Consider the following 11,614-nt stretch of genomic DNA (forward strand, 5'->3'; position numbering starts at 1 on the left):
TAAATGGATCAACCCAAAATTAACTAATTTATTTAATAAGATGGCTTATGAACTATATAAACGGGTCAACTTGGTAACAACCTATTTATTTGAAAGGTTTGTTTGGGTTGGAAATATCAACCCATTTAAACAAACAGGTTGGGTTGAGTTGAAATTTTCAACCCAATTAATAAATAGGCTGAACCCAAACCCAACCCAGATCTATCATTGCCAGCTCTAGTTTTCACTTTTTAAAATTTTGACACTGAGTTATTTTTTTATTTTCAATTTTGAAAAAAATTACACAAAAAATTAATCATTGCAAAAAAAAAATTACACTAAATCGATCATCATTTTTACCAATTTTGTTCACTATTGACCATTTTTCATTTGAAACCGTATAAAAAAGTTTTTCTCATTTGAAACCATATAAATACATTTTTTCTTATTTAAAAACCCATATTTTTTGTATAAATACAAGAGTTTTTACATTCAAATCATAATGTTATATTTAAATATTTATTAGTTATATTGTAATCGTATTTTTAATTAAAGACACAACTTTAAAATGAGTTTGGTTGTGTGAAATGCATAGTCAGATAAGCTAATGATCTTAGGAACAAAAGGGTCTGGAGGTCGTTTTAATTAAAAACACAACATTTTTTTTCATATGAATTCAGATTTTAACGATCTTTATATCCACGCATTTTTATTTGAGTCGATACAACTTCTATTCATATTAGTCCTATTAAAAAATAATATATTTTTTACTTATGATCTACAAATCCACGTGTTCTTTGTAAATATATGTATTAACATTTTTTATTAGCAGTCCAACAAATCATGAATATCGTGCGGATATAAATATCATAAGTAAAAATGTATTATTTTAGATTACTCCGATTATTAACGTTAAAAGGTAATATATTTTTACTTACAATTCTATACAAAAATGTCCATACATGTATTCGTAAAGAACGTGAGGATATAAAATTCATAAGTAAAAATATATTATTTTTTAATGGAGATAATCTAAACGAAAATTATAGTAAACTTAAATACAAATGCATAGATATAAAAATCGTTAAAATCTAAGATCATATAAAAAAGTTACAACGTTTGGAACATAAAGCTTAAATCAAACCACAAGACCTAAGCAACCAAACAGAAGAAATTGTGACAGCCATAAACATCAACATTCTCAAACGCCTCATAAATGATTGTTGATGGAAAAATATGATCATAAAGACTGAATGTGTACGATATAAATAAAATGAATGGATAAAAATAGATGAACAAAAAATCTAAGTAACTAAATATATACAAATCAAAAAATATATTACATTTTTAAATCATTATCTCTTATTTTACACATTTGATCCACAAATTCGTTTTTACAAACTACCACTATCTTTTTCACTCCACTTTGTCTTTATATATTTTAACCTTTAATTGTTTTTATAATTATAGTCACTCGTTTTTATAGATTTTTCCCATTTTCTTTTTCAACTAATGTTTTTTCAAAAATTTAGTAATGTTTTTTAAGTCTGCGTTTAGAGCAACTTGTTTTACTTCTTTTTTTACACTTTGTTTTTTATAAACTTGTTTTAACAATTTTAATATAAATTACTGAACTACTCTTACATTCCAACTCTGTTTTTATTAGTTACTTTTTAAGAAAAATGCTTTTTCTCAATTTCTACATCTTTTACAACATCTTTTACGAATTTATTTTGATAAAATTACTTTCAACTTCTTTTACATTCGTCATTTCTATGCATGTTTTATTTTTTAAATTTTCCCATTTCACAAACTACTGAAATTAGTAGCAATCTGTTTTGTTATTTTTCAGAGACCAAAAGTGCATTCTTATTTCTAATTAAAACATAATCCTACTGTTATGAATTACACATTCACAAAATTTCTTTGCAATTGCGTGGTCCTTTGTTCTCAAACATTTATCACCGAATAACCACTCACTCACGTTACAAAATGCATGGGCCCATTTCATATTTTAAATATATGTTCAGAATACCACTCATTTAGGGGATATGAATGACTTTTTAGGCCTAACACCATTAAATTAAAATATTAGGATGCTAATAACGTTGATATTTTTTTATATTGGTCACAACATAACTCACTAATCCATCTACTTGTCGCTTGCTTCTAGGGGTGTAAACGAGTTTTAACTACATGTGAGCTACTCAGGATTGGCTCATTAAAAGCTCGGCTCGGCTTGAGCTCAGGCTCATTTATTAAACCAGCTCAATCCCAAGCTCGAGCTCGGCTCGGCTCGGCTTGTTTACACCCTAACTTGCTTCACTATTCAACTTTATAGTTACAGATGAATACAAAAATCAAACCCTAAACACCTATAAAATGGGTTACAACAATTTTTAAAGGTTGTAAAAAAAGAAAGACAGGAAATTCACCTGTGCTGCTTGTGTTTTTACTTTGTACATGAGGCCAGCCACCTTCACAAGCAACTGCAATATTGTGTCATATTTTACCATATGATCATTGATCATGATCATGATCATGATATGATATGATATAACCATTCGTTTTTGTTTGTGCTTCATTCAACGAATTTCATTCATGATCAACACAGATTTTAAAGCTTTCCATTGATTCAGCAGTAGGAGTAATTAAAACTATATATAACCAAATCTTCCAACCCTTTGCCTTGCATTCTGCTACTTCTACTTAAGTATAATAAAAAAAAACTATCAGCATCACAATTGCTTAATTATATCATATCATATCATATATTCCAAATTATTTAATTGCCAAATAAGAAATTACCTTAAAATCTCGCATCACAATTGCTTTCCAACCAACCCACAACCATAAATGTACAAAATCCACCATCTTCCACCAAAATCCATTTAACATGTATTTTATACAACAAGCTGAATAATAAAGATAATACAAATTCATAAGCATTTTATCATTAAAAAAAAAGTTAATAATAATAATAATAAATAACCATTTGGTCAAAGTTTTAAAAACTTTAAGTACCTGATACGGGTTAGGGCATACACATTCGCAACAACTCTGGTACCTATGTTAAAACTCACACAATAAACATCAAGAGACTCTGATTTAAATAAAAAAAATAAAAAACTTGATCCTGAATATAAATGAAACGCCAACAAATACAAAGGCAACCAAATATCTACTTTAATAGAAAGAAAAAAAATTATAAAATGCTATACAACAATATCCAGATGTGAGTAAACAAAAAAAAAAGAAAAAAAAAAAAAAAAAAAACTAGTAACCTATTTATCATATTCATAACAATCAAACCTTCAACTGGAACAAGAAATTACATGTGAAGTGATCCTGAGCAGATGCATCCAAATTCCAAGCAATTAACTTTTTTTTTTTAATTTCCAATTCAAGTAAAATCCAGATCCTGTTCTCGTTACCGATTACGGTGTAAGGATCGGATCCAACTAGTCGACCCGCGGGTCGCTTTTGTCGGGTCAATTGGTTCATCCGGTTTAACAAAGTTGCCACCCATTGAGAATGAGGTAGACGCCTTTGGTGTAGGGCTGGTCAACTGAAAAAGTCAACAAAGGGCAAAATCGTCATTCGACCACAATGCATGGAAACAAAAAAAGGAGATTCTGTGTATTTAATTAAAAGGAGACTCACGTGTTTCCCAAGTGAAATATTTTCATTAGGATGAGTCATCATCATATTGCTTGATCTTCTGCGATCTGTTGCCCCAATTTGGTAGGAATCATCATTTACCCCTAACATTAAAAAAAAAATTAAAAATTATTTAATTATAAGCAATGTTTGTCTGTTTATTAACTACCATTTCCTTACTTTTTTCTTTTTTTTACATTAAATGACGTTTATGCCCCTATAGAAATTGTGACAAAAAATACATTTTAATGAAATTTCCTAAATAAGTGAAGTACCTTGGCGCTTATTTGAATGAACTGGCATTGGTCTATTAATCACTCCAGGAACTGCTCGACTCTGACATTATTAATCACATTATAAATCAATAAATAATTATTCAATATTCATAAAAGTAAATGGAAATGCTATTAGAATTGTAAAGAACAAAAGGTAATGAAAACACTAACAGTTGAATGATTCTGTGGTTTATTCTTTTCTGATTGCTGATGCTTTAAGATTGTCCAATCAAATACATAATCAAAATCAAATCCTGAAATATCAAGATTTAAACATCAGATACAATGTTATACAAATTTTACAGCATAAATGTGGTTAAATTTCTATAATATTGTATTATATGAATAAAGGGTATACCTTCTCGTGTAAATAAGTCACGAAAAAGGCGCTTCAAGAATCCATAATCAGGTCTTTGATCAAATGTTAAAGATCTGCAATATTGGAAGTAAGAGGCAAACTCCACATGATGATTCTTGCATAAAACCTGTCAAATAAATTGAAAATGATTTTCATAGTTCACTAAAACAATTTAAATACGACTTTTATTTTAGAACTATCCCTATAAAAAAAAGTTATATTTTGTATATTGTTTCATAAATACCTCAATAGGAGTCGATACTTTCTTTTCACATATTTTGTCATATTTTTGCTTCTTTGTTGCACCTTTTAGACCCTGCCATGGAAGACTGCAAGAAAAATAAATAAATAACAAAAAAAAAAACTAATTTTTTTTAGATTTCACAACATACTCAATTAAAATATTTAAGCACATACCTTCCTCTCAAAAAGTACAAGAAAACATAACCCAAAGACTCCAAGTCATCACGCCGACTTTGTTCTGAATTTTTTTAAAAAAATTATTGTATAAGAGAAAATGCAAATATAAAATATGAGATTGTAAAAAGAATTTATGCTTTGCATACCAATTCCCAAATGGGTATTACAGCTAGCATAACGTGCAGTTCCTGTCAAGTTTTTGTTTGCTCTGTATAGATATATGGTAAGAATATATATAAGAACCAATAAAATATAATAAAAAATTACAAACTTAAGGATATGAAGACAATAATAATAAAAAACAATCATTACTTGTAAGGAATATGGCAACTTGTGGTGGGATCACGGTATCTTTTAGCAAGTCCAAAGTCAATAACATAGACCTGATTAAAACAATTGGTGAAGTTAGTAGATAGTCTATAAGCATACATCATAATATTCACTCTATAAAAGGTTTATACTTTATTCTGAAATTTAGAAAACCCAAAAAAGATGTTGTATTAGAATATATATATATATATATATATATATATATATATATATATATATATATATATATATATATATATATATAACAGTTGAAATTACCTGATTTGCTTTCCTGCCTAGACCCATGAGAAAATTATCTGGTTTCAAGTCTCTATGTAGAAATCCTTTAGCATGCATCAGTTCTATTCTTGTAAGCTGTAAAAAGAATATTGCAAACTAAAATTTAGAACTAAAATGACTGGTGTAGACTGTTTGTTATCCAAAAGTTATGGATGAAAGGCAATTAAAGCATATGTTTAAAGATTTTACCATTTGATCAGCTAACATTAAAACTGTTTTCAATGAGAATTTTCTTCCACAATAAACAAATAGATCCTCAAGACTAGGCCCAAGAAGGTCAAGAACAAGGACATTGTCCTCAACATCAACCCCAGACCAATGGATGCTAGCAATTCCAACTGCAGGATATGAAAGTAAGAATTAGAATTGGAGAACATGTTGAATATAAGTATTTGTGCTTCAGCAAAGCAAATGTTGCATTAACTTACCTATTCCCTGGAGATAATTGTATAGCTTGGCTTCATAAAGCAATTGTGGGTGCTTGGTTTGCCTATTTTCCTAGTAAAATTTGATTGCTCATTAGCTAAATGCTGATTAGCAAATATTTTTGAAAAGTATGAAGAAGAATATATGTGGGCTATCGAGCATAAGGTTTACTGATACAAGTTTAAATCACAAAGGGGTCTTCACTATGTCTGGATCTTATCCACCTATTAGCAGATATCAAGTGACAAAGCATGAGAGAACCACAAAGAAATTTGAAAGCGACACTATTCCATATGATGCCATACTGTGCACAAATGTAGTTTCTGAATGACATGCCATCATGGTTCCATAGAAAAGATGTACATGGTGGCTTTTATATCAGCAATACTAGACAACACACCCTATTGTCTTTTACCCTCTTCATCACACTATCGCAGCATATATACCAACAAAAGTTCAGTTCCAGCTCCTCAGTGTCAGTAGCCTTTTCTGTTTGGTTAGTAATCGAAGTATCTCATGGCTATAATACCAATTGTTAGATCTCCCCAAAAGCTAGAATGATGAAAGGGTGTGCTAAAATCATTAGAAACCATGAAACCACTCCAAGTATAGCATTCTAGCCACACAAATGACAAATCCACTGTGTGTAAACTGAACTTCTTCTCTATCAAACAAAGTAGATCCATATCATCCAGAAATCGAGCAGTATACTCTTCCATTAGAGATGAGACAAAGGTATTTATTCATCCATCCTTGTTTGCAGTCTACCCATACCGAAATCGGATCGGTTCTAGTTGATTCATCAAACCCGTTTCACAAAAATAGAAAACTACATACATAACTCGCTACAAATCGGAAAAAGCATACACTAATAGAAAAAGTTGAACAATCAAAACAAACACGGATGAACGCATACTTCAAATCTAAAACTAAATCTTACCATTTTTACAGCAACAATTTCATGTGTATCCACATGCGTAGCTGAAAACACAAATTTGAAGTGGTGAGAAGCAGTACAAAACATGAACATAAATGAAGTCTCGTTTCTAGACTAAGATTTGAGATGGAAAAGGGAGAGACCGAGAAAGATTTCACCGAATGATCCGCTTCCAATTTTGCGACCTAACTTGTACTTATCTCCGACGATCCTCTCCATGGATCTCTGGTGCCGATTTCAAGCTCCTTTGAAGGAGTTACAGATTCGATGAAAAAGGATCAAGGGAGTGCGACAGGTAGGGTTTTTTGTGATTCGTGAAGGGAGAAGATTCGTGGTTTCGATACGTTCGAGATGGCCTCGCTGGCATCGAATATTTGCCACGTCACTGATTTGCTACCATAATGACTGGGTGAGTCCTCGGGCTCCCTCTTGCCATATCACCACGTTTGCTTACGCCGTCAGTGACACCGTAGGCGTAAACCCAATTCACCAATTTGGGCCTTTGAATAAATTTTTGGCAGAAAAAAAAATATATTATTATTATATATCGATAATTCGATATCGATTTTATTCGCTTTTCCTAATCCTAAATACTAATAATAAGAGTGAGTTATGATGTTCATACGAAAATCGTGGATTGGGTTCCTAAAAGATTTTGTTATCAATTTCAATTTGTAGTTTCAGTTTGTTTTGAATCAAATGGACGTTAGTTTGTTTCTTTTCATTTCTTATTTATTTCATTAAATACTTGTTATTTTCTTATACAATATTGGAAAACTTTCTCATTGTTGGAATCCTAAGTCGAGTAGAACTTGGAGACCAACCTAGTTTTTAGGAAATCATAAACAAGTCCGTTTCTAGTTTTCTAATTGTGATCTAATTCTACAAGTCGATAGTTTTAGGAGTATATATGTATAGATATCGAGGCATGATATCATGCAGAAAAACATAATTGTTTTTGAGTTATTTTTTCCAATTAATCAAAGAGGTGTTTGATTAAAACTCTTTGCAATCGCGTTTTATAAACTAGAATTGGTATCAAAGCTTAGGTTGAGAAGTTGTGAGATCGAGTTGTTTACCTACTGACGAGCTAGGTCAACATGTCGGATGGAGAAGATGGTGCACAGCCTCCTCCAGTAAGAGTGAAGGAGGTTGGGACAACCACAGTCACTTGTCTGATGCTTACATCCACCAATTACACCGTGTGGGCAATGCGTATGAAAGTTGTCTTGCGTATCCAGTCTGGACTGTGATTGATCCAGGAACCAAAGTCAACGAAGAGAAGGATTGTTTCGCCATGGGTCTACTGTACCAAGCCCTACCAGAAAACCTCATAATGCAGATTGAAGATCAGGATTTGACCAAGAAATTGTGGGATGCGATTAGAGCACGTAATGTGGGCGGAAATAGAGTCAAAGAAGCAAGATTACAAACCTTGATGTCGGAATTCGATCGTCTGAGAATGACGGAGTCAGAGACAATCGACACCTTCGCAGGAAAACTTTCTAGGATCGCGTCTACATCGTCGGCATTAGGAGAAACAATTGAGGAATCAAAATTAGTGAAGAAATTCCTCAAATCATTACAGAGAAACTTCATTCACATCGTTGCATCTCTTGAACATGTACTAGATTTAAAATCGGTAGGGTTTGAAGACGTAGTGGGTCGATTGAAGGCATATGAAGAAAGAATAAGGGAAGTCGATGCTGGAGAAGGACAATCGAGGGTTCTATTCGCCGAAAAATCGACCGGAGATGGAGGTGGGTCGTCAGCTGGTAGGGGTAACTCATCCGGAACGAAGGGAAACTGGAAAGGATCGAATGGGTCTAATAAAGCGAATGGTTTTAATGGGACTAACGGGTCAAGTGGATATGGATCTGGAGGGTCATGTGGGTCAGGCGGGCCCAAAGGAAATAATAGTGTTTCTCAAAGTAGTCGGCCCATTAAACAGTCTAAATCTGATTTATCTCAACCCAATTGCAAAAAATGTAATTGTTGTTGCAACAAAAATCGGAAAAATAGGGAAAAATACCGATCTAAAGTGATTTGTTTTCGATGCGACAAATCAGGTCACTTTGCGTCTGAATGTCCGGAACGACTCCAAAAATTACGAGAAAGTGATTTTTCAGAACGTGAAGACAACGACGAGTCATTGTTCTAAAACGGATAGGGGTTGAAGAATTCTCTAGAATGACTTAGAGATTCGGGGGTGATTGTTGGATTCCTAAGTTGAGTAGTGCTTGGAGACCAACCTAGTTTTTAGGAAATTATAAACAAGTCGGTTTCTAGTTTCCTAATTGTGATCTAATTCTACAAGTCGATAGTTTTAGGAGTATATATGTATAATATCGAGGCATGATATCATGCAGAAAAAAATAACTGTTTTTGAGTTATTTTTTCCAATTAATCAAAGAGGTGTTTGATTAAAACTGTTTGCAATCGCATTTTATAAACTAGACTCACTAATATTGTATTTATGGGAATAAAGTCTTATGACTTGTCAAATATGTAACTTTTTGTTTGGAGACGTCGGAAAAAAGCACAAGACCTATTTGGTTATCCCCGTACAGATGAATATCTTAAATAAAACGATGAAAATACGAGGATGAAAATTGAAACTTGATGATTGTTTTTTGGCATGTGTTTGATCATGTAGATTGTTTTAGAACATGTTTTTTTTTTTTTAACGTTGTCTTATATATTGATTAAAACATCTTTGTGATTTGTTTTGGAACATTGTTTTTATTTATTAAAACATGTTGTTGGTGGTTTTTGGACATCAATCTTGCATATTAAAATATGTTAAACTTTTTATATATAAAAATATCATTTTTCACTTCTCTTTAATTTCTTTTCATATTCTTATTTTTAAAACTCGAGAAGAGGGCGGTATGGTTTTTGTGTTTCAGAATGGAGGAAGATTCATTGTTTCGGTATGTTTGAGATGGTCTTGTTGGCATCGGATATTTGTCCCATCACTGGTATGTTTGAGACTGTCTCTTGCCATATCATTATATTAACATACACGGTCATGCCATTATAAATCCAATTCACAAAATTAGGTAATCTAACCATTTTTGTTAGAAAATTTTTTTTATAACATATTAGTTTTTCACTTTTCATAAAAAATAATAAGAGTAAGTTATCGTGCTTATATAAAATCATGGATTGGGTTGCTGGAAAGATTTTTGTTGTCGATTTCATCTTTGTGGTTCAATTTTGTAACGTCTGTTTTTCGTTTGTACGTAGTTGATAATATTAAGGAAAATGAGTTTGAGGCTTTGGGGAAAAACCCTACTCATCGGCGTGTTTAACGTAGGATGTGGCGTGTGTCATGTCATAAGTTGCAACATGACCAAGTAAGAATGTTGCCAACTTTTTTACTTGAACTTGTCGAACAATCAATTATAGTTATCAATTATAGTTATGAGCTTAGACACCTAATCCAACAAATATAATGTACGATTTTACTTGGACTTGTCGAACAATCGGTGGTTAAATGAACAGTGTCAAGGGAATTACATAAGAATGTTACCAACTTTTTTTTTTCTTCTTGATAATAAAGTGACACATTTTTTGAAGTTGTTCTTTGTCACAACTGTGAATTTTAAGCTATGTAATCTATACATTCAAATTAATGTGAATCAAAAACTCTAACCAAATACAAGATACAAGTACTATAAATAGTCATCAAACAATTGGAGACCCTAGAAGTTTTGGTTAAGTCCATTTTGGACTAAGACTTCCTTATTGGATCCAAATGAACCAATAAGCTTCCAATTAGACTATCATGGGCTTAGGACCCTAATTGGGCTCTAATTGGACCCACATTCGTTTATTCCAATATTTTGGGCTAGGTAGAACCTAGAAGGAACTAAAACACAAGTTTGACCCATAATTTAACCTAACCTAGCTTAATAAAGCATAAAAATCACAATTTTATTTTATAAGTCCAATAAACACCCTAAACTACCTCTAATGTTGGACTTAGGGGCAAAAGCCCAAACTTTTCCTCTCTCCCCTTCATATTCTCGGCCCAAGGCCCAAATCCAAGGGAGGTTGACTTTGGTTGCCACCTCACTATTATCTAATGGATTTCTAGGCACATATCACATATCTCCATGCAAATCACTTCAAAAGTCATCTCTTCTTCTCTCCTCTCTCACTCTCGGCCAAGCATCATCACACACACCAAAATATCTCAACTTTCTCTCTAGAACACTCAAAGAACTCTCCTTCCCTCCCCTCTCCAAAAATCTCGAAATTTAGGGACTTTCCAAGAGGATTTTGCAAGTAAATCATCATCTAAGGTAAGATTATGCATAGATCTATGGTTTAACTTCTTTTATTATCAAAATCTCTTCCTAATCCATGTAAAAACCGTGATCTTGCACTCTAGAAACCCCATAATCTCGAAAAGTTCATCAAGGAGTGCAAGGGCCAAAAATCACTTCATTTCTTCCAATTTTTCTTCAAGAACCGAAACTACCCACTCAAGGTGAGATTCATACCCCTATTTTCTGTTTTTAAGAGTTTTTGTGGGGGGGAATACAAGTGAAAGTGTAGATCTATATGTATTTGTATGCCTTGTATGATTTCCATGCTTATATGTATGCTTATATGTGTTTTAATGTTGGATCTAGCCATTAAACCCCTCAAAACCGAGATATAACTCATGTTTTATGATATTAGCTTCAAATATGTTACTACATAATAAGTGATACTAGATAAATAGCCAAGTGGTTAGCAACAATTTTCTTTAAGCTAAAAACACACATCTTGGGCCAAAAATGTGAAAAATACAAAATTAAGGGCCCAAAATGACATTTTACAGATTCTGATAGTTGAAATGTGTCAAAACAGTTTCAATAAAGCTATTTCTGGAATTTTATTCATTTTGAGGATTAAAAACATAAATTTCAAGCCTATTGGGCTAAAAATGTAAATTTC

The 11,614-nt window shown here is 32.2% G+C and overlaps 1 protein-coding gene across 4 annotated transcripts; it reads right to left on the reverse strand.

Moving 5' to 3' along the window:
• Positions 1-2,057: 2,057 nt before the first annotated feature.
• On the reverse strand, positions 2,058-7,044 carry LOC145052656 (casein kinase 1-like protein 3). Of its 4 annotated transcripts, none has more exons than XR_013684121.1 (17): positions 6,808-7,044; positions 6,668-6,708; positions 5,730-5,799; positions 5,491-5,639; positions 5,281-5,376; positions 5,005-5,075; positions 4,839-4,900; positions 4,690-4,753; positions 4,517-4,601; positions 4,273-4,399; positions 4,086-4,168; positions 3,915-3,975; positions 3,643-3,743; positions 3,315-3,547; positions 3,004-3,046; positions 2,788-2,894; positions 2,058-2,684 (listed from the first exon to the last, which is right to left on the reverse strand). XR_013684121.1 is itself a non-coding variant. In XM_079000513.1 (14 exons), exons 1-14 carry the CDS (start codon positions 6,881-6,883, stop codon positions 3,410-3,412), a joined length of 1,224 nt encoding a protein of 407 aa, XP_078856639.1. In that variant the 5' UTR covers positions 6,884-7,044; the 3' UTR covers positions 3,142-3,409. The 4 variants fall into 4 exon arrangements, 1 of the variants encoding a protein (XP_078856639.1); XR_013684120.1 differs by having other exon boundaries at positions 2,058-2,687; XR_013684122.1 differs by having other exon boundaries at positions 2,058-2,687; positions 3,292-3,547.
• Between the last annotated feature and the right edge of the window lie 4,570 nt (positions 7,045-11,614).

Source organism: Lactuca serriola, chromosome 5, assembly GCF_051521515.1.
Source record: "Lactuca serriola cultivar US96UC23 chromosome 5, Lser_US96UC23_V15, whole genome shotgun sequence".
NCBI lineage: Eukaryota > Viridiplantae > Streptophyta > Magnoliopsida > Asterales > Asteraceae > Lactuca > Lactuca serriola.